General features: G+C 41.0%; 1 protein-coding gene across 3 annotated transcripts in view; it reads right to left on the reverse strand.

The window, feature by feature from the left end:
* Positions 1 to 6,771: 6,771 nt before the first annotated feature.
* The window catches only part of SLAIN1 (SLAIN motif family member 1), a 53,814-nt gene continuing 36,303 nt past the window's right edge, over positions 6,772 to 24,282 (reverse strand). For all 3 annotated transcript variants that reach the window (XM_049815924.1, XM_049815923.1, XM_049815925.1), the window contains 3 exons: positions 14,133 to 14,297; positions 11,905 to 12,205; positions 6,772 to 7,819 (listed from right to left, as the gene is read on the reverse strand). In XM_049815924.1, coding sequence (XP_049671881.1) covers positions 7,744 to 7,819; positions 11,905 to 12,205; positions 14,133 to 14,297 — 542 coding nt within the window. In that variant the 3' untranslated portion in view covers positions 6,772 to 7,743. The remainder of the gene's footprint in view (positions 7,820 to 11,904; positions 12,206 to 14,132; positions 14,298 to 24,282) is intronic.

Here is a 24,282-nt window from a genome sequence, read left to right on the forward strand (position 1 = left end):
TGAAGCTAGTGAGGAAAATGCAGACTGTTAGTGCACATGATGGATCAGTACCTGCTATGGAAGCCTCCTTGTCTTCAAACGCGTACTATTCCCATCAGTTAACTTTATTTCTGATTCTCTTTCTCCCCTTTCCTTCCACTTGTGTTTGTCCTGTTTTGTTCCATGACATGAAGGTTTGAAACCTTCATCAGCCTACAGAATACAGAACAAAACAAGCTGCACACAGTTATTTCCTTATGGATACCTAAACTTGCTCCAGAGCCTTTACTCATCAACTAAATGCATCGATAACACAAAATAATCCCATCACAGTATATATCCGTACAGGAATTTGTTTTGAAATTTGAATGAGAAAGTTCTACTATTCCGCTGCTTTTCTTCATCGCTAAATAGTTACCTGTGTTCAATAGCATACGTTATGCTAGGCTCCGTGAGTGCGTAGTAATGCTGCATTAAAGCAAGGACTGTTTAAGCAGAGACTCAATTAGGAAAGAACATAAAAACGATCAGCCCTACAGAAGATGTTTGGGGAAAACAACCCAGGTTTTCTGATTTCCAGTTTACCGTCCTGCCTGTTTGCTCCTGTCTCAGAATCGGTTCTGCAATTCTCTTGCAGCTGGAAGAGCTTTATTCATACAACAAGGTGCACAAACAGAGCTCAGGCCATTCCTTCACCTAGACTGCCAGGCTGCTTCAGACAGGGCTTTTTGGTTTTATCGCATCAAGTCCAACTTGCTTCCAGCCCACAGACACTACCACAGCACAAACATTTAATCCTGTTACACAAGTGCGGGCATGTCAGGCCGGTTTTCTGGTACTACTAAGGTTTTTAGAAAACGTGTTCATTTTCACCGCTTTGTGATTTTGTCAGCAGGCTAACGCATGCCATGAGACAGTTTTTCCTGTATCTTTTTTTCTCCCAGAGGAAAGGGGGGGAAAAAAAGCTATTTCACAACAAACTTATCTGCTCTGTGGAACTAAGGAAAAGTTTCAAAACAGAGGGCAAAACTGTAGTTTACTGCTTCACAAAGGATTAAAGGAATATACAGGAGATGTACTTTATAAGTTCTCTTCAAGGAGATGGCCTGCTTTTATGTAAACTGCCTTTCATCTTATCATATATTGTTCACAGTGAGGATATAAAGTAGACAGGATATTGAGTGAGGCTACAAAACGATGCAGAAGGAAACAAAGCTCTTTTCAGCAGTTTGTGTTCCGAAACACTGCTGAAACGCTCCAAGATTTCCACATCTCTGTTTCTTTCTTGGAAGTATACTTGTGCTTATGAAAACCCGACAAGCACCTGTGATTTATATTTTGAAGCAAGACATGGATTTCTCGAGCAAACCGTTGGTTTAGTCTATATGGAGGCGGTAAGCCTACTCTTGGGAATACTGCTAGGACTTACCACGATGGAGTCCTCCATTACGTAAATGCCCCTTGGGTGTAGTTTTTGCTGTGCTGCATTATATAGTTAACTGGGACTTTTATGAGTACCTGACACTTCCTAATGACTACTGGCATTTGCACTCAATTCTGTATAAAGCAATTGGGTGCCAGGGAAAACTATTATTCCGATTGTCTGGAATAGCTTGTCAAATAAATAGCGCTTTTCTTCCTGTTTCCTTTGGAAAACTTATCATCGACAATGCAAAACACTCTAAAACATTATTTTTAATGGAATGTTCTGTGCACTGAGTTTGGAATTCCACAAAAATACAGCATATCCATGTCTGGACAGTGAGTTTTATTCCAAGCCATTTTCACTCAATGCCATTTTATAAACTGCTTTCTGAAATAGACTTTAAGATACTGCCCTGTGAAAATACAAATGGGACTTTAGTAAGAGAATATCAGGAAGATAAAATTTGCCCAGTGTCTCATTTCAGAGGTGCTAAGTCTTACTACTTGAGCCAGATGCAATGGGAGCTGCATGTACTCAGCGCTTCAGAAAAACATGCCCTATTGTAAGATTGTGCATAATTACATTTGGCTCTTCATCAAAGAGCACAACTCCGTAGTTCACTTACAAACCGTAGGGCTGGCTAACAAAGCCACAGATTTGTTATCAGCTATCAGCTACCAGGCTGATAGTACTCAACTAGGTAAGGCAGATGCACAATCTGCTTCTACCCAACCACAGATCTCCATCTGCATGAGACTGTAGCCAAAGTAATAAGATATGGTGAGAAACAAGATAAGTTCCAGGAACACTCCGCATAGCTTCTGGATCAGACTTCACTTACACCAACCAGACGAGAGCACACCTAAAAGGAGTTGAGCCCATCTGCACCCATCCAAGTAGCTGGATCTGTAAATTAAGGGGGTAAGGGCCAATTTTGTCAAAGCTATTTCACTTTGATTGAAAAAGATCAGGTGCTAAGTGTTCCTTTTTTGGAGGCAGGTCATTTAATTAATTATTTAATTCTGATCCAGTGAATAGCAAGCCCTTGATACAGCAATATCATTTTGTCTGATGCTTCTTTCCTTCTCTCATACACAGAAAAATCCTTCCTGTTGTATATGTATACATAACCAGAGCTGCATAATTCAGTGCAGTCAGTGACTGCCTAGAAAAACATGGATTAAATCAAAACACATTTTTATGATTTTCTTTGGCTTAAAAAAAAAATTCCCTTCTTCTAAATTGATTTTTCTTCTGAACTTTTACTTCAATTATTTACATTTTAAAGGAACTGAACGGTATATTAGCAACATTATGTAAAGAAAATGGATTATATCCTGATGCTAGCATTGGAATATCTCAGTTTTAGAACCAGTAGAAGTCTCCTAAAGAGGAGAGTAGACACTAAACATTTTGCTGAAAATGAATTCAATGCATTTTTACTGGCTCAGTGAAATTCATAATCAGAAAGTAGAAATCGCTTATCAAGCGTATCCAAAGATAAAGCTATTATAACCTCCTGTAGGAAGGGTTGAAAAGCAAAGTTGTAGAAACATATTGGTATCTTTTCTATTTTCTATTATTGCAAAAAAAAAAAAAGGTTCTAAATAGTCCAGTTTAGGTGTATTGTAGTTGACATCCACATCACATTTTCTGCTGCTTCTACTGTTGAAAAGTTCAGTCTTGGAGAGAGATAATATACCTTGTTTAGTAACATCTGCGTGCAGACTGCCAAGTTATGAACGTTGGTTAGATTGCTAGAGCTCAGTTTGGGAATTTGGCTGGAGGCTCATTCCTTCTATAGGTCTGGCCACAAGGACAAAGGAATAATATTTTATTTTTCTAGGGGAACAATAGAAATCTCAGGGGCAAGGAGTGAAGCGAACAGAAACAGAGAATAAATATTATCTTAATTTTTTAACAAAGAAGAAAGACTATTTTCATTCTTTTAACTCAAAAAAGAGTCACAACAGAAAAATATAATACTAAATGCACAAGCATAGGGAAAGAGCTCTACAGAGCAGAAAGATCGTGTCTGAAAAGGCAAAACATTATCTTTTGGCTGTGCTCGCAGGACAAAACCAACACATTTGAGTATCATCGTCTAGTTGGATCCTGCCCCAGTAATGAGCCTCTTTTAAGCACTGCAACTTAGCAAGCAAAGGACCGTCCGCTCTCTGGTCCCTCCGCAGCGGGTGGTGGTCAGCGATGGCCGTGCGTCGGGGTACCACGCGCGCAGCAGGCGCTGCCGGGGCTGCTGCCGCAGAGCGCTGGATGCGCACTGCAGTTCCACACTGTGTGGCCAAATCTACGCTGTGCGCAGGAGCCGCGAGGTTTCTTTTCTGCCCAGCCACAACAACTTAGGTGGCTCAATCAGTTTCAGATGTCCAACCCCTCTACGTTAAGATGGCTGAATTCAATAGCGCGTCACCAAATAGCCAATGAGAGAGTGATGGCAGTGAAAGTTGCCTTCATTTTGTGTGTTTGCCATGTTTTCTTCAAGTTAGAGTTGCTTTATGGTCTGTGAAAGTTATTTATTGTCTGTCTACCTGTAGTTTCATAAAATTTTTGTAGTTGCATCTGGGAATAGTGCACGTCTTCTGAGTGTGTTAGATATCAAGCTTCTCTCCACCTCTACAAAGTCGAGATGGATTGTCAATAAAAGACATTAAGAGATTAAGTATTTCTCTCCAGAAAGTTTGAAGCATCTCTTCATGCCTTAAACTTCCTTTCCCCTGTCATTAATTCAGATTAAGTATAACTGCTTACCTGGCCAGGTAACAGCTGAAAGTCCCAACAATGGAGACAGAAGATGCACTGATGGCCTGAGCCCCAGGCTGGTGAGTGAGCAGAATAGCCGAGTGGGTGGATTGGGTTTGCATGACAAGGTTGTGGTAGCTGGGGGAGCTACAGGGATGGCTTCTGTGAGAAGCTCCTAGAAGCTTCCCCTATGTCTGAGAGCCAATGCCAGCCAGCTCCAAGATGGACTTGCTGCAGGCCAAGGCTAGAGACTCCCCTGCAGCCTGTGGTGAAGACCCTGGTGAGGCAGGCTGTCCCCCTGCAGCCCAGGGAGGTCCACGGTGGAGCAGATCTCCACCTGCAGCCCGTGGAGGACCCCACGCCGGAGCAGGTAGATGCCCAAAGGAGGCTGTGACCCCGTGGGAACCCCACGCTGGAGCAGGCTCCTGGCAGGACCTGTGACCCCGTGGGGGACCCACACTGGAGCAGTCTGTGCCTGAAGGACTGCAGCCCATGGGAAGGAGTCACGCTGGAGAAGTTCCTGAAGGACTGTCTCCCATGGGAGGGACCCCCCGGCGGAGCAAGGGAGGAGTGCGGAGTCCTCCTCCCCCCGGAGGAGGAAGGAGCGGCAGAGACGAGGTATGACGGACTGACCCCAACCCCCATTCCCCGTCCCCCTGCGCCACCGGGGGGAGGAGGGAGAAAGAACTGGGAGTGGGGGTGAGCCGGGAAGGAGGGAGGGGTGGGGGGAAGGTGTTCTAAGATGTGGTTTTACTTCTCATTATCCTGCTCTGATTTGATTGGTAATAAATTAATTTTTCCCCAAGTCAAGTCTGTTTTGCTTGTGACAGTAATTGGCGAGTGATCTCTCCCTGTCCTTATCTCGACCCACGAGCCTTTTGTTATATTTTCTCCCTCCTGTCCAGCTGAGAAGGGCACCAATAGAGCAGCTTTGGTGGGCACCCGGCATCCAGCCAGGGTCAACCCACCACCGTGGGATCTGCAGGTGGATGGTCAGGAACCGCACCAGCCACAAAAGCACGCATAACCACTGACAGAGGTCACAAGAAAGGTGGGAATCCACAGAGAGGAGGAAATTAGTAGCAATACACAAGTGGTCAAAGAAGTGACTTGGTCAAAGCAGGAGGACAGGAAAATTATCTTATTTTAGTTTGGACAGATCTCACATGCTAAAGACACTACCAGGTCAAAGAGATGGTAGTGTGAGGAGTGAGGTGTGGAGATCATTATATCCAAAATGCTTGGCTCTCCGGTTCATGACACATTTTGTAGTAAGACATTTAAAAACGCAAATCACAAACACTTGGGCACCTTCCTTTAACATGTTGTCATCATATATAAACAACACTGGGAAAAGACATATGCACTGGGTTCAAGCCAAGAGCCTGGAAAATAGAAGAGTTTTAGCTACTACAAAGAAAACATTTTCGAAGGGTATACTGCCCTCCAGTGTACAACTCAGTATTACTGCCAACAGTTGCAACCTATTTAAAAAAATTGACAGTAATGTGAGGCTGTGGTGTCCCAGATAATGGCAGAACAGGGATAAAATCCCAGCACTAGGGAACAGAGTGAAGAGACAGCTCGGCCCAGGGCTGGTATGGCCAGCAATGAGCAGAAACTCATCATTGCCACTGGTCTCCAGCCATCTTTTATGAAAAAGGTCGCTCTGGTTCCCTAGCGCCAGAAGCCAGGAGAGCTTATTAATTTGGGAGGTTCTGCAGCCCTCCTTGTCACAGGCAAATAGCAAAGCACCCCCAAGCTGGCTCTGCACCCCTGCCACAATCAGTCTGTAAGTGAGATAAACCATTCAAAACAACAGAGATAGTCCACAAATGACTGACTGCAGTAACAAGCAGTAATTTCTTCCAATTAAAGCTTCTTAGAAACAAGATGGGTTTGGCACACTCCTGCTGAAATACTTACCTGTGCAGAGGTCATTTCCTTGTTGGAATATTTCTTGATACCCTCTGCAACAGTTCTGCTTTTTTTTTGAAAAATGGATTCTGACTGCATTAAAAGAACTAAAGTGTGAAAAATGAATTATCTATCTCTGTTAAACAATTTTACGTTGTGCAGGGATACTACTGCACTGCTATACAATCATTTCTCAACGTAACTAAGGTTTTACTCACCACTAAATGCTTTTTTATTTTAGCTTGCCCTTTTAAGAAAAGCAGGTCCTCAAGCTAATTCAGAGCAAAACTGACAGCAAATTCAGAGCATGGTGAAAGACTCACTTGGTACACAATCTCCGTTTCCCATTGCAAGCCACATTTGCGCTTGCAAAATCTGAACATTAAATTGAAAAAAAAAAACTTAAGATCATATAAGATCATAATGATTTGATTATAAAACAATACATATTTGTCTTCTATGCATACTATAGCTTTATAACACAATTGAAAAAAAATCAGAAAATTTCAGATGAACTTAGTTACTATTTGCAAAAATCCAGCATAATCTTTATAAATGCCAAGCAATAAAAACTGCAGGAGCTAAGTAGATGTCAGTTGCTAAATTCTGACAATGTTTACATTGCACACTCAAGAACAACATTATTGCTGAAATAGATTCTTTATTTCTGAAACATTCCAAAACAGCAGTATACACAGTTGTAATCAAATATTAAGTCATATGCCATTATAAGAAAGCATTGATTAGTGCAATTGGATTTTGTAAAAGATCTATCAAAAAGATTCGCATTAAAACTCATTTTCCATAAGCAACTGTTAATAAAACATTACAATTTTACTCTTTGTAATAAAGTACTGAAAACCAACTGTAGTTTTAGAGATCACTGTATCTTTGTAAGTGCAATGTGACTTATGCTGCCATTTTAAATACAAAACACTATGACAATAAATTAACAATTGAACAAAAGGTGAAAGACCAACAAAACCATGCTGACCCAGCTGGATGGCAATTTCCAGTGAATGCTACTTTTTTTTGTGCTTCTGCAACATAAATATACTGCTTTGTATTGCCAATGGTACGATTTTGTAAGATATGTTCCTAGCGCTAAAAAAGTACATTACCCCAAAAATATTATTTATGGCACAGAAAAGTTAAATTATCTCTCTGTTGTTCAAGGTTCAGGCAAGTTTAAATGAACTTAAGTATACAAAATAAAATGTACTGGAAACACTAGAAAAAAATTCAAGCACATACATAAGTCCCCCCAAATTGAAAGTAAAATGCATGATGCCTTTACACTGAATAAATTGTCTTAGAATTTCAGTATGGCAAAGCTGCCCGAAAGCATTATCTCCTAGTTCTTTCCAAGGAAATATTCTGGTATGTTGCACATATATAATACTTTCTTCAGTTCCAAATGCCAACACTGCCATTGTTAGTCTGATAACAATGCAGCTGTTCAGGTAACTGATTAAGTGCAATATTTAGTATTTGATAAGATGTTCATTTTTTAAAAATGACATTGTATTATGGGTGGTTACATATTAAAATCCCAGGGGAAATAATACCGTATGACTCTCCTCTCCCAAATCATTGTTACCCAGCCAGCTGGGTAATGAAATCCGCATTATTTGTTTTCCACTGTTGATGGGCATCTTTCATCAATAGCAGCCATCTCTCCAGTTCCCATCCCGCATCGTGCTGAGTGACGAAAGTGGCTTTGGAGGCTGAAGGAAACTGTATTAACCAAATGACAAAAAAAGGGAAAGGAAGTCATATTTCATGTGAAAGATCAAGGTAACAAACATCATTTACTTCTGCAGTGACACTGGCTTTGTGGCTTGCTTGGAGACAGCACTCTAGCATATTTCTGGCTCCATGCTAATGCAAATGTAAACATCTATGGTGAAATTAAGGCCACTTTCAATGAGACCCCATTACTGTTACTAGTCTTAACAGGGTAAAAGGTTTGTAAAAATGAATTTGGTGAATAATTGTCATGATGCGCGAGACCCCTCTAAATGGGAAGATTTGTTTTTTCAGGGCTAAAGATGATAAAACCCTATTTTTGTCACTACGGACAGCAAAGACCTAATGGGAGATATTCTCCAAAAAGCTGTTGTGCTCAGCGCGCTCATGAAAAAAACAGCACTTTATAAAAGCACTATGCAGGCACTAAAGAATTTTGGCATCTTATCGGTCAAAGAACTCTACAAAGCCTGCTCCAGATGCTCTTATCCAAGACATGCGGCGATGTGTTTCCATCCCACAGCTGAACTCAGAGAGCCGCCAGTCCCAGAACCACCAGTCCTGCAGGGAACTTGCCATCCTCCAGGCCCCCACCCTCACACCAGGGCCGTGTCTCTCACTAATCGAGGACTTAGTATAAAATGCTTGTTGACCATCTTCCAAACACTCCAGGTACTACCGAGGTAACTGTTTCAAGTAAGATAAAAAAAGGGAAAAACAACCATCTGACTTGATCCGACTGGCAACTCACTGGTGACAAGGCAGGCTATCTCTCATTTGTTGCAACTATATTTTAGTTACACCAGAATTTGCTGAAAATAAAATGTCTCAGTTCTGTGAAACTGTTTCTTATAAAACCAGGTCCAAAGCCTTGTTCTCACACTTCTCTGCTTTTTCTGTGAGTTACTGATGCTTCCTCTCCCTTCCAAATGCTCTTGGCTGGAAAAAGGCAGAGGTATGTTGTAAGGGCAGGCAGAGTCAGTAAGTTAAAAGCAGTCATTAGAGCAGCTTCTTGCCTCTCTGCTACAACCGATTTTTTTAGTGGCAAAAACTTTGCACTTAAGAAAAAAAAGCTCGTTAAACTCAGGTTCAGCCAAGCTGCTTTTGTGCAGCTCCACATTGTTGCAGGATCACTCATCTTTGATATAAATCCAGTTAACTTGAGGCATAAAAAGACCTGCCTCTGCCATTTTCTGCAACTGCCACTTTCATTTCTTTTTTTCCATAAATAAAAAGAGGAAAGTATGTTTAACAGTCCTGAAGAAAAAACGGAGAGGGCAAAAGTAAAGAATAATTGACTAAGCTTAAAACAACTGTAAGCATACTGCTACGTATCCAGAGCCGAATCTCTGCTACAGGGCAGTGAACAGGGAAATGCGCCAGTGTTGAAAACCGTTTCAAAGAAGCACGAGCTGCCAGTATGATGCCACGCGGTTTTGAGGTAACAGAGCTTCTGGAGGGTCTTAAGTCCACTCTTCCATCACCAGCTGGATTGCCGTGACTGGCTCCAGCACAAAGCAGCAAACACAAGCGAGCCTCCCACCTTGGCTCCGGAGCTCTGCTTACGCTGCTGCCATGCCTGCGCCTGGTACCTGGGATGATCCAGACCCTGAGCTTCTGATGGACTTCCTGGCTTTAGGTGGGACCTGCCTCATCACTGTGGACCTGTCTGGAGGCTGGGAGTGTTGCCTGACCCTGGTCACCATCCATGCTGCTCTTGGTTGGGCACTGCGGGGCAGCCTGGTTGTCCCACTCAGCTCCTGGCTCACCTTGCCCTGCGGGAAGCTGCCCCCGCTGCCCCTCACATTGTGTAAGGATAGAAAGCGGAGGACTGGAAGGTAGGGGCCTGCCAGAAGCCCTGAGCACAGAGTTGGAGAGGGCTGAGGGTTGTGTGGACCCATTCAACAGGAACAAACAAGAAAAAAGTGCTGCTTCGCTTGTAAGGCTAAGTAGAGATGGACTATACCGTTAAAATTTCTTTACATTGCTTTTGTACGCATGGATCTCTGATGGCAAGGAGAAAATCAGTTAATATTTAGCTAAGTCGGTTATCTTGGCTATTATAATTTTATTTTACAAATTATCAAAAGCAGTCCCTCACATGCTTGATCCTATGCAGTAAATACCGAAGTTCCCTAATGCAGGCCCTATATAAAATGTCTAACAACCTATTTTAAGCCACTAACTTGGCTATGTAACAGTCTGGCCATAGGCATGAAGGCACAGCTTTGCTCTGAATGTGCACTTCTTCCTGAAGATCTGATAGATTTAAAAAACCCAAAACAAAACAGAAGACCTTTTGTACTTTTAATCAGGTTATGACTAAAACCACTTTAATTTTCATTATACTAGCAGACGCTAAACTCTTAAACTTAAATACCATTCCTTTGAAATGACCACAGTGACAAAAATCAACAGTGAGAAAATCTGCCGCTGATGGCTGAATTCTTTCCAAGAAAATTCCACACGAACTGAAACCGCCCTTATTTTCCACATGAACAAATAAAATGAAACAAGGGTCTCTAAGAACTGTAGGCTGAGCTCCAATCTGTCTGTGCTTTTAGAGTCCTATAAACTTGTCATTTCCACAGTGCAAAGACCATCTATGTTCAAGGACCATTGGTTTGGCTCTACGGCAACATATGATGCTGTTAAGGTACATTTGATGGTGCGAAGACAGAAGCCCAGACTTTCTGGACTATAAATAGCTTTGTTACTGATTTGAAACAGTTTCTAATAAAAACAGAGAGTACAGTGTCTCACCCTCCCACTGAAACCTCTTAATTTTGTTTTTCCTTAATATTGCTTGTTATATGAAAAATTACAAAATAGCAAGGGACTGGTCTTTGCGGCCCAGAAAGCCTCTGTCTTTTTCACACGCTGCTATGAAAGATTTAAGAGGTCTGCAGAAGACCATGAAATTGAGGAAAGGAAAAAAAGAAAAAAAAAAAAAAAGAAAGAAAACCCTCTACTATAAAGAACTCTAACACAGATAGTTCCAGCAGAGAGCAAAGGAGGTTATAAGAGAAATCTCATGGTACAGTCTTCATCAAAGAAGAAACCTGACAGCTCTTTATCAAAGTTTCACTGCAGCTGGTCAAAATCTGTTGTCAGTCACATTGGTGTAATCCCCAAGAAACTCAACCAAAGAGAGAATGTGAGCAATTGACCTTATTCTGGATCTAGCCAGTATCTAGTGAAAAGCATAAAAATGGGGAGAGCTAAACAGTGACAATTCATCCAACAGACAACCAGGTGGTCACGCAGCAGGCCCTCGCAAGAGGAGGATGCCTGCAATGGGAAGAAAGAGTTGGAAGAGTTGACAAAAGTTGATCACCACCTATTAATCAGAGAACACACAGCTAAGAGTTTAACTCCCAGCTGTGATAAGGTGATTAAAACACAGTCTCTTTCCTCAAGCTTATTTTACTGCTTCCCTTAAAAAAAATAATAAATAAATCATTTGGAGACGAAATTCTCTTGGAAAAATGCATTTGCCTAACATGTAGCTCATTGCAAGTATGTGATACCCCACGATTCCCTTTTTGCCCATTGCCTCCCAGCTGGAACTGAAAAGACACTGGTTCAACCCAAGACTGTACTATCCAGGACATTTCCTTCCTCACAATGCTGTAATGTCACAGGTTGCATTTTTACAGTCTACTGCCATTTACAACGACAGGGACATAACTTTCTGTTTGGGTACTCTAAGATTTGCTCATCCTGTGACATTGAAATAGCAGTTGGCACAAGTCAAGAAGAAGGCAAGCCACATATGTCAATGATATGAGATTTCCATTTGTTTTGATTACTTATTGATAGATGGCAATCCATTCTTATTTATATGTGATTACATTCTATCAATATTAGAGTTTACTAGGAACTACCAGCAGGCATTGTCCAAAGCTGTTTCTGGAAAGAAATCTTCACCCATTCAGTGACTTTACATTAGGAGCTAGAAACGCTTCTCTTTCATAGCCCAGCTTTGTACTCAGAAAAAACCCCCAGAAACCAACACCACAATCTAAGCCAAAGCCATCCACATAGGGAAAGAGGCCTGTTTTAACTCTTACCTTCGAACTGGCTGTGCAATTTTACTTCTGGGTATGCCACTCCCGTTGATAGCCAGCGATGGTCTTGGAAGAGCACTGCGCCCTACAATTCCTTGACTGGCAGTCTTGTTTGGCATTGGGATCCCAGTGTTAGAATATAACTGTAAATTGTTGGATATTGGAATACTGCTGCTACTACTACTACTAGTACTACCTTGTACAGTTGGGCTTACGTAGGCAGTAGCTTTGAGAGGCTGTCTGACAGACACGGGAAAATGTCCCACACTGTGAACTCTGTGTTGAAGCTGTCCTGGGGATGGAACTGTAAAGAGTGGTGGAAAAGTAACAAGGTCAGTATGCAACAGATGAGGCCAGATAGTAATGCTGATTTCTAGATAGATCTAAATTGGGATAAACACATCATTATACAATTTACTTGCTAATTATAAACTGCTGAAAAACCTCTTGGATCCAATACTGTATCCAGTAACACTGCACTGAACTAAAATACCCTGTTCCATCCCCATCCTGAACAAAAATCCCACCCCATATTCATCCTTCTTTTTCTCCTCAAAGAGGTTTCATTAGCCATTACAAGCACACTAATTCCAGCTATGCAATTAGAGCTTTAAGCAAGAGAAACTGCTGAAGGTATAAATTAATTACTGTCAGATTATTTAGATTTCTGTAAGGTTGCTTGCAATAGCCCCATCTTGTTTAAGGAACATTGCATTAAAGCATAGAAGGTTGCAGATGTCTACACTTTATGTATAAAAACAATAAAAAGGCTATAAAAAGGTCTTGAATATAACAGCATATTTCAAGGCTGATGTTATGTAAACTATAATTTTAAATCAATGCTATGGGTTTCAGAAGCTTTATAGAGAGACTTTCTACACAATCCTGCCCTCTGGTGTACATCAAACACGCATCTGTTTCAGAGTCCACATATCAAAGCAAACTGTCAAAAGCCTGAAGCACATAAACTAACATACCACATACAGGCTAATCCTTTTTCAAGTCTCTGGAAAAGGACATCTTAAGATCATTTAGAGACACAGGACAAAATACAGATGTGTGATTCAATTAAACAATACTGACAATATATTGCTATGGAACTATTATTGTAACACAGCTCCTTAAATACCCCAGCACAGCCACTTATTAGAAATGTTCTCAAAAAAATTATTTCAGAAAAATCACATTTTATACACGCACATATATATATATACACACATACATAAACACACACAGAAATAGGCATTTCTAAAATTAAACTCTCAATGCACTACCATGCAAATTCAGGTGGGAACCTGAACAACTACTTTGATTCTCCTATTCAAACAGGACAAAAATAAAAGAAAATAAATCCAGCAGTCGAGTACATTTTCCAGAAAATATGCCATTTAGTACTTTTGGTGACATTTGTAAATTCTGCTCAAATTTGAAAGAAAACACCCACAGGAAAAGGTTTTGCCAACTTCTCCCTCCAAAATCTCACATGGGAGGTATAAGTTAAATACTTTCTCCTGCCTGTGTCCAGCAAAAACCACTTTTTCCATTTCCTCTCAGAGTACCTCAACCACTGTGCTAGAAAAGATGGGTTTGGATCTCAATCTTTCTCATTCCCACTCCACATTAATAATTCAACATCCACTAGATCAATACTCCCTTCATCCCCCCCATCAAGAAGTCACCTAAATTTAACTAACTAGTCATTTTAATTCCCCCACTCAACAAGTATATTATAGTTGAGGATATAACCCTCTTGTTTACCACATTTGCTCAGAAGAAAGTGGCTCAGCTTCAGTAGGAGAGAGGCCATGAATTTTAAAGTAGTATTTATACAGTGTACTGTAAAACCAGTATTGTACAAATTACCAAGAAAAGCACTTTTCAATTCTAATATCAAAACTAAAAATGTAAGCTTATATGAATTAATTGCATTATTGGTGCTTCTACAATACTACTGCTACTAACTATAATTTTAGTTTTAAAGTTGGCACAAAATGAACGGCCAAAGAAAAAAACCAAAAGGAGGTGATGAAACTCTCAATACAGCGTAACAAGATTGGCAGAATTTGCTTTCCAAAATAGAAACTTTGAAAATCCTGTGCTATATTAAAATACGGTGCAAAAGGAACACAGTCTGCTTTTAATTTTTCATAAAGCAGAGGATCAGTGACTGGGACGCGTATTTTACCACTCTATCGATTCTTTGCACACAGCCAAAGAACACAGGTACTTACTACACGACTGCATCCTTGAAATCCCATTACTCGCTCCATGCAAATTGGAGTCAAAGCTTTGACTGTTCCTCACAGTGACCGGAGAACTAGCAAAGCCAGCATTACTGTTAATGGTGGGGGTACTTGGCATCCGAGTGAGGTTAGGCATGCTTCTTCGAAGTTTATCTGAAGCAAAAGAAGGTAACATCCATAGTCATGTCAGAATTTGCAACAAACATGAGTGGTCTCTGAATAATTTCTGTAGAAGATAAAAATGAAAACAAATTACTTCAACACAAAGAAAGGTTTTGCTCTGCCAGAAGAATATGAATATGTTATTGACAGCCTACTAATTGAACCCTTCTGACTACTGTAACAGCATGATTATTAACAAATAATTTTAGACACGAATAGGCAGTACATGTTCAGAATCGCAAAGATTTAAACACTAAAGTGTCATGATAAGGATGAATTTCACGTAAATGTGTAAAGTAGGTCAGATGAATCATGCCCTAATTGTGCCTGTTTCTTTGCAGTGAATACAAAGCAAGGCTGCAGTGACACAGTCAGACACAGGTATCTACACCGTGGATGTCTAAAGACAGGTGAGACGAATCCATCCTAAGTGACTAAGGTCTTGCCTTCAGGTGCCAATGAGATGCTAAAAAATTCCATTTGGTACCTAACCTTATTAGCATGTTGTTTCTGCAGGTGGCCATGCACAAAACCTGTTAAGTCGATGCTGTTCAGCTGCTTGGGGCCCTGGGTTGATATCAGGATTTTCAAATCTGATGGTTCTCCCTCCTACCCCTCTTGTGGTGCCCGATTTGGTGGGCATTTTCAGAACAGGCCCGTAGGGTCTTTGAGGAAAAGCAAGCTGCAAATGCCCCAAACGTTTTGGAGGCACGTTCAACACCTAAGACATGTGTCCAGGAGGCCAGAAGATGTCTGCAACCCCACTCATGCTAGCTGATTTAGGGAGAGACACTGAGACCAAGCCTGACATCTCAAGAAGACTTGCCAACCACAACAGCATTAGGTAATCTAAGGTGAAGCTCTTTTGGTCTCTTCTGCCGCAGGGCCAAAGGGAGATGACTCTGTCCTGTATAATCCGAAGAGGCTGGCAGGGGCAGAAAGGCACGCACTGAATGACCTGGTCTGAATTGCCTCCTGTGATGCGGCAGACTTCAGTGAAGCACTGCTGTGGGCAAGTAATGGGTCATTTCTTAAATTGTCATTGACAACACCGCCAACGCTGGCCTCCTGGCCAGGTTCTGGAGCACATGTGCTGTGCCTGGCTGAGGCGGCTATGTTTCTCCTGGTACCGTGGTCAGCAGGGAGGCCACCAGCTCCTGCCCCTGCCGTAGGTTCCAGTGCCTGGCAGATGTCTGCCTCCAGTTCTCACGCTGCAACAGAAAGCAGGGTCTCCCTGTCTTCGAATAGGCAGCTCCAACAGCAAGCAGGGCATTTCAAGATCGACATTTTGGATTTATGCACAAGAACGACACATCACACACAGCTTGGAACTGCTGGTTTGGGTCGACCTCCTAGCTCACGCTGGGCAAGTTCAGTCCACAGAAACAACAAATGTGACTTGGGAATCTCTGTTTATCAGTCCACATAAATACATAGCCTATTTAGCACCATCATGAGCTCCTCTAATCCTTAAAGCTGCTAACAACTGTCGAGTAATAAGAAGTGACAGTACAGTTCTATCTATACAAGGTATTAGTCGTCACTAACAGTAACTTCAATGTATAGGATGCCTATGTAACTCCAGGAAACTGAGTCACAGCAAGGCTACCACTCCAGCTGTTTTTTTATGACTGGTCCTCATGGTAAGAACTGGTAGAGTATCCTGCAAATAGTCAAAAACATCCTTGTACTTCAAAGGTCCAACATTTCTAATATCATTATGTCCCGAGTCCCAATTACTAGTGCCTACCTGCCCTTGACACTATATCATGCACACTGGCCAGGTAACGATGAGACCACCTTATCTTCCACCTCAACTAAGGCTGACTTTCAGTTACCACAGATGGTCTGACATAGAAAACCATTGCTGTCCAGGAAATAGTTTAAATATTCCCGTGAATTAAATAAACTACATTTTCATATTTTTAAAATCAAACAGTAGGTATGGAAGGTAAGATAGAGAGGAGTTCAGTGCAGGAAAAGGAAATGCAAGGTTTGAGTTCCTGGAAACTAGAGTACAACCAAATCCTAATAAAGAACCAGTTTCAGGGTAATCCTTCATCAAAGAGTTAGAGTTGTGCTTCAGCGACTCACCACTGATGCTGGCAGGCTAAAACTGTCAGCGGTACACCAATGAACATTAGCAAAGGGATTACCACTTGGTTCAATCACGTGGTAAGTATTAATATCACCGATATAACAATGACAAAATAGTTATTAGGCTTCTAAAGCGGTCCTGGGGATGCAGACAATGGCATCTATACAGCTACCGTATGTCCCTATTTCTGAAATACTCATGATTTTGAAAACTGGAAAGGCAACTGTCTTTCTACGATGCAATCCTTGGCCCAGAGTGGCAGAAATTCATGAATATGGGAAGTCTGCAGCTACTGTTAATTTTGGAGCCCTAGCCTACCCTTTAAAATCCTAGCTTCTGAAATCCTAGGTCAACATTACAGCACTTGGCAAAAAAGGTTTGAGCAGCAGGATGGCGGTAGGGAAGACAGCACTGCATAAAATAGCTTTTCTAAGACTGTCCACGTATCATGTTGTATAAGCAGAACTCCTTGGAGTCTACATGCTCTTCCACTCAGGGACTGCATCAGCCACCACAGGCATGATTTGAGCCTTGAACTGTCCAGTGGATGCAGCTACAATAGCAGGAAAAACAGGTACACGAGTAGCTTGGATTTCTTCTGTGTCACGGGTGGCCACGTCTTTTGACTCCTGTTCATTAGTCCCTTCTCATTCCAGCAGTCTGCTCTGCTGCTCATTCTTTCAGTCCTCAGGCAGCAGGTTCCTGCTGCACCTGAAAATTCTCATCCATCGAGCATCTGTGTTACTTCTTTGATGGGTCCTTGTGTCTGCTGAGACAAATGGCCCTGAAAAGCAATGAAAATAGCAGGTCAGTTTTGTGTTTGGGGAAAACCCAGAAACGTTCATCTTGATGGCATTTTTGCAGCTTTCATCTCCTTGGATGATGCATCCTCTTTCATCTCTTTCTTGAAGTTTGTTCTGTCACCTGTTCGCCTCCTAAGAACAGTGGAAAGGGTCTTACAGACGTTTTGTTTGTAAATGAAACGCTGGCTCTTGTAAGCTTGATATACGGAAGCAGAAGGTGGGAGTTACGTGATTGTAATATTTCAGGCCGGTAAGACGTGACTAGGTATGAACTTGCTGGAAATATATGAGAAGAAAACAAAAATATTTTTCCAAGCCACAAGTAGCAAACCTTCACTTTCTAGAGCTCTTTGCTCTCCTAAGACTGATGAGAAAATTAACAGAGAGGAGGATTGAAGGAGTAGAGCTGAGATGTATTCTCAGGTGAGAAGTAATTTGCCCAAATAATCCTGTTTATGACGAATGCTGAAATTTGCTACAGTTTCTGCGACCTCTTCTGCACTAATCTCGTTCAGTGGCAAGCCTAAAAAAATCATAGGTTGTTTACAGTTTGTTCTGTTAGGAAGATGTAGATATTAACACCAGCAAGGAACTCCAAAGGACCTGCACTTTCTACAGCATCCATAGTTATTGCAACCCACTACTGAGTCTACTCAACTATAAACAAATATAAACAAATATGATGTCTAAGAAGGATGCAGCCATATAAAGCATCACAGATGTATCTTTGCCTTTCCCAGCCTTCTTTGAGATGTAATAGCATGACCTACAGACATTGTATTATTGAGAAATTTGAAAGTGTGAAGAAAATGCAAGAACAGGTCATGCAAGTGATTTAATAATCAGTTCCTGGTTATTACCACCAGAATAGTTCATGCATATACACACGTGCTTGTCACTTCATGAGTGTTCTATAGATGGGACACGTTGCCCTTGTTTCACATATCTGAAGCAGAACGGTACACCAGAAACCACCTACTGCATGTTACACTTTTTCCCATGTGGCATCCACGCTGAATTGCCTGTTGCCTACAGCACAGGAAAAACTGGGAATCGTGAAATACAGGGTCCTCTGCCCTCAACTGAAAATGTGCATGAAAAGACCGACTCACAGCACGCATCATATTCACTACTGGTGAGAAACGGGTCAAAAAGCAGGCAAAAGTGTCCCTTATTTTGTCAAACATTCCACAAAATTACAGTAAAGGCAGCAGTTTGCCTCTTACCCAGCTGCTTCAGTTCTGTTTTTTTCCAGGAAGTTCTTCCCCCGATGCCGTTTCTTCTATGAAGCCTGGGATCGGTGGCCCAGGTTCCTTCTGGCAGGACACCAGAACAGGCAGCACCTGCCTTCTGTCTTCTGGTCCCAACACCGCTGGTGGCCGTCCCCATTCCACCGCTTCTGGGTTTTTTTTGCCTTCCCTGACCTAATACTATCACCGGCTGAAGATTAATGTCCATGTAGCACGCAAACAGACCTTGCCCTCGGAGCAAAGCTGCCCCAGAAGAGGTGCGCTCTTGGTGGGCTGCCAGACTGAGAGTTCTGTAGTGGTTCTTGGTCAGTATCATCTTCTCTCTGCAAAACGCCTCATCCAGTGAGGCTTTCCTTGCAAGAAGGGCTTAGGTTGACTCTACAGGGTTTATTATGAATTATTTATTATTATTATTATGAATAAACACATTTATTCATTCACTGTTATTCTCTGCAAGTGTTGTCAATGTTTTATTTGAACAAAAGGACTCACAAGCCTCGCCAAAAGTGCACTATCGTTAAGAAATGTGATACAATGAATTATTAGTCTCAGAGAAATCTGTATCACCGTTTAAGCTACATTAGCAGTTTCTTACTCATATTTAAATCCTTTACACAAACCCTGCAAATTCAACTTTGTCTTATCTGTATTGTATGCACAAATAAGTTGGGGAGAAACCATAAGGAAAAAAAATCTGTGCTTTCCCATTTTAAATATTATGTTCTATATTACGCAGATATTCAGTTTGTTCTGAAATCCTTACCAAACTTGTAGACACAAATACTTCACCTTAAGGGATTAATTTGTTTTCCTCATCTTTTAAGACCTGAGTTCAGTATCTGCATTACATTTGTTATGATAATAACATTTATGACATCACAAATACACCAGGGTCTAGTTAAACGTCTGTGGAATCGTCAGTTGATACAACAGAGACATCAGTGTGTAAAAACACAAATACAGGTTAAGAACTAAAAGCATGTCTTTCAGTTAAGTGGGAGATACCATTCTTCATGACTGTCAATACCTACATTTTGCTAATGTTGAACACTTCCATTTTATTAAGAACTATTACTTCATCTCGCCCTGGCTTCACAGGCATAAGTCTACCACCACAGATTGTTATAGCAAATTAAAGATTTTTCCATTATCCTTCTATGACTTCTCCCCATTGATGACTATTCTCAATATAATTTCAAAGGTGACAAAGTAAAATTTTTTCCTCCTTTTCTTTATTAAAGTCTGCAACAGTTTCCTACAGTGAATTCTTTCTTCCTTACTGAGCAAGGTTATGAGCAGAATAACACTCTGTAAATCACCAAATCAGTAAGGACAGACCTTTTCCTACCTCTCCAAACACACAAATCAATGTTAGTCTATACTGAACTGATCTCTAAAAACCAACCTACTGCCCCTGAAATGCTGCTTTTCTGTATCTGCCTGGAGTTTGCTAAAAAAAAAAAAAAAAAAAAAAAAAAAAAAAAAAAGCAACCACAAACAACAAACAAAACCCACACCTGCAGCTTTCCAAATGAGGCAAGGGTGTTGCAACAGCCAACAATGTTCATAATATTTTGTCTGAGAAAAGTTATTCCCCAGAAGGATATGCAATAAAGTAACTCATAACCAGTAATTTCTGGAAAATAAAAGCAAAACTTTTCAAGTGAATGGTATCTGTGGCCTGTTTATGAAGGTATCAACCAAGTTAAAAACTTAAAAATCAACATGAAAATGTAATGGAAAATATACATTGAAATGAACCAGCTTGCATGCACTGCTACTCAATGAAGGATGTATTTTTTATCTGCCCCTTCTTACTGCATTGTAATAAATTCCTCCTTTAGCTGGAATAATTAATCCAAAATACAAAGTTTCCAATTTTCAGGTATTATAAAAATGGACACTTTAAAATCCACATGAAGCAAGGTGTGCCAGGATAAAACTTTATGAGTAAGCTTATCTCAAGAGCTGGAAAGTGGGCCTGAACACAAGGAAATCAATCCCACTTTCAGCATCTTGTCTATCCTGGATGATTTCACAGCACTATAGTTCTGTTACTTATGTTTTCAGAAAATCAGAAGTAATAAAGGGCATAGTTAACATCTATTCAAAAAAGAATAAAGTGACCAAACAGAAATAAAAAATATCTTTTAAGATGTTAAAATGAAAGAGATTACTTACGTGTCACAGTTAAAAAAAAAAGTGTACATTTATGGACAACATAAAGCAGAAAACAGCTTTGTTTTATGAAATTCGGTGGTATTTCTTATATAAAAATTACTAAAGTATTTTTGATATTAACAGTTAGCAACATTTTAAGTTGTTAACCATGAACTTCTTCAAATTAGAGGAAAGGGGAGAGAGGTATAAACATAAATGTTTCCATTACCAACACATTAAAAGCTGTGTTAAATTATAACACACGCACTAACTAGATGGACTCACTTTAGCTAACTGCAACAGGTATTCAAAAGCTATTCACCTCCTGTCTCTCAGATCTTCTTTAAATGATCTATTTCCACTAACCAATTACAAAGTCCCTGAAAACCAGAATTCCTTAAAAAGTTCAGAGATGGAATTTTTCTAATGTAACTCGTCGTTACAGACAATTCAGCTGATTTCGGAGAGGGTGTAATTAAATAAGGAAAAAAAAAAAAGCAGATTTCATGCAAAGCTTTTCTATTAGTGTATTCTTGCCAGAATTGGAAATAAAACTTAGTAGAAAGCAAAGATAACATACACAGACTACAGGTGATGGCTGCAAAAATGTTGTTTAAGAGGTAACAGGTATGCCTACAGCCTATTCTACAAGTGGCCCCAAATACACCTTAAACACACCTTAACAAACTTCACGTCTCAATGTATTTACATTTGCACGCATCTGCCTCTTTATGCTAGTGTTCACCAGGAGCCTTTCAGTACAGCAAGCTGTCGGGGACTGGCAGTAAACGGGACTGGTACCATTCACTCAGACATGGGTGGGATAAGGCAAGAGAAAGAACCTGGACCTGAGAGTCGGGGCTAGATGGTGTGGTATTTCAAAACAGATGTATGGTATTTTATTTTGAAATAGGTATCCAGCAATTTAAAACAGGGCAGAGCGTCAAAATCACAGCAGGGCAGCACTTTGCTGCAATACGCTGGCAAGAACAATGTGCGAGTTCAAAATTATGGCCTCCAACACAGCTGGACAACATCTGCGAGAGTATTCTCACCCCAAGCACAGGCAGAAGATTACAAGGGTGCCAGAAAGCCCAGACGACCTCTCTGCTACCTAAAATGCAATCTTGTGGATGGAGAACAAGGAGACCATCGGTTATAGCGAGAGACTAGACACCTAGTGTGCAAGTCAGCGCCTACGTACAGGTACCTCGCGCCATTTGAGAGGCCCTGGCGTGTCTACAGCATCTAAACAGCACTGACACATGGCGATGGCGAAGCCAAGAAGGGTGCATCAAAGTACCTCGTACAGCACTAAGTGCTTGTACCTGGGCAGCTGAATTGGGCCCTTCAGCCACATGTGGAGACCCACACTGCAGCATGTAAACGTAGGCGCTCCTCATCAGGCAACCAATATTATACTCTTAGAAGAATTCTTGAAGTTTTCCAAGTTTATCACACCTTCAGCATATTTGTTACAGTACAGGTAGTTAAGTTAGAGTAAGTACCTCAACTTGTGTACCATACTAAACAAACGTCACTAAAGGCAGGTAGGACAGCATCCCTCATACCATTTGTTCCTAAAGGCAAAAAATTGTACTCGAGCTAAACACATAGCCTAGTTTTGGGGAGACATTGAGTCAAAGCTAAACACTGGTTTTTTCACTCCAGACTGAGTGCCAAAGTTCAACAGTTACTTCCCACTTACTCTTCTCTTATGGAGAGCTCTGTGAATAATCAGATGAACCAGGGACCAGACTGTTGACTGCACATACAAGAGCAGAAGTGATCTCTTTGGGGAAAAAGGAAGAGAGATTTGGGAAGACTGTTGGAATGGCCGAGAGCAGCACAGCATGTGGTATGTGCGATTTTGATTAATTATGGATGATGCTTTCCACATACATTGAAAGCAGTAACTAAACAGTTTAGCCCTTCCATCTATCACACCCCGCTTTCTCATTTGCCTTGGTAAACTTTAACAGTGTGGAACACATCATCCATCATATTGAGCTGAAGACAAATTCTTATTTTGCAGTCTACCTCCATTTCAATGTGTAGGAGTTCCTGAAAGACAATGGAACTGTTGCCAAGATGGTGAGAAGCGCTGATTAGATGTTGTAATACTACTCAGACACACTCAATACAGTGAACACATACTCAGTACAGTGAACACTTGACTCCTTGTCTGCCAACAGAACACAGCCAAAGTAAAACGTTTGTAAACATCAGTATTTGCCACCTATGTGGATCAGTGCTGCATGAGTCAGAGGCTGAAGGTGCAGAAGCTGAAAAGATAATTCCCCTCTAATGATAGTGGTACTGGCTATTATAGGATTGTCTGCCATCCCAGCAAACAGGTAACTGAAGTCATGTGTGTCCATCTTTTGAGCAACACCGAACAGGTTATCCAACACATCAAAGTTTTTGAGAAAAAGGCAACCGGGTGGTAATTGGTGGCCTTTTACATTTATACACTTTCTAGTTAATAAACTAGGAGTCTAGTGTTTTCAGTGCCCTGTAAATACTTCCTGAGGTTTCTATGTGGGAATCTAATACTTAAGTTCCACTGACATGGAATACGAAAACATAGTTGAGAAAGCATTTGGGGACCATACGAAAAGATCGCCACACCACATCCTGCCCTTATTCCTGAATCAAAAATGCCCCATAACCTTCCTTTCTATCTCCCCAACATTTCTGCAAGCCCATCAGTGCTGTCCCATTCTTGTACCTCACCAGGAAGAAAAAATAACGTTGAAATTGATATGGCACATATGCTGTACCAACAAACACCCACATTGCCCTACCCTCTGTTAACGTCAGCTTTCTTTATGTACTGCCACTTGTCGATTATACTTCCACACCACGTCTTACTTTGAATGCAAGTGCTTTTGGCACCAACCTGTCATGTCTTATGTGTCAGGAAAGCAACATGCATACCTGTAGTGCTCTATAAATAGCAACTTTGTGTTGTTTTGAAAAACACATTTATTTTCTTGCCCAAGGCTGAGCTGTAACCTGTAATGTTACGAACAAGTCCCTGACTGAAAACTGTTTTGAATTAGCTTGGGGAAAAGACTGAAGGAATAGGAAAGTAAGATGCAGCAGGAGGAAGAAAATTGTGATCATAATAAGGAATGAAAGGAAGGTAACAGCAACAATGGAGGGAAACTTAAGTTTTGAATAAGCACTGAGACACAAATATTCCAGAGACTCTGGAATACATCTCAGATGCAGTGCAAAAAGGAGCAATGGCTCAAGATAGTTTGGGAGTGACATTATCTCCCACTACTTCAACAGTCTGCCCTACCAGACCTGGAACAGGAGCAGAGTGTTGACCCCTGCCATAAGCACTCATTGCGGATTCACAGCATAGCTGCATTAACAGCAAAGTCAGGAACAAGAAAAGGATTGAAAATCTGACAACCCTATTTTGTATTTTACTGTATCCACAATGGACATGCCTAGGCCAAGCTCGAAAGCCCAATCAGTTCTTCTAACCAACTATTAGCCTGCTAAAAGATGCTCTTCTTTCCTTTTTCTTCTTTCTTCACTTGTGGTCATCCTTGCAGCACTTCAAAACAGACTAAAGCAACAACTTTCATGACCAGGTCACAGATTACATTTTGTAGGAAATTACTTAACAATAACATACCTCAATCATT

This window comes from Accipiter gentilis, chromosome 13 (genome assembly GCF_929443795.1).
Source record: "Accipiter gentilis chromosome 13, bAccGen1.1, whole genome shotgun sequence".
NCBI classification, from domain to species: Eukaryota; Metazoa; Chordata; class Aves; order Accipitriformes; family Accipitridae; genus Astur; species Astur gentilis.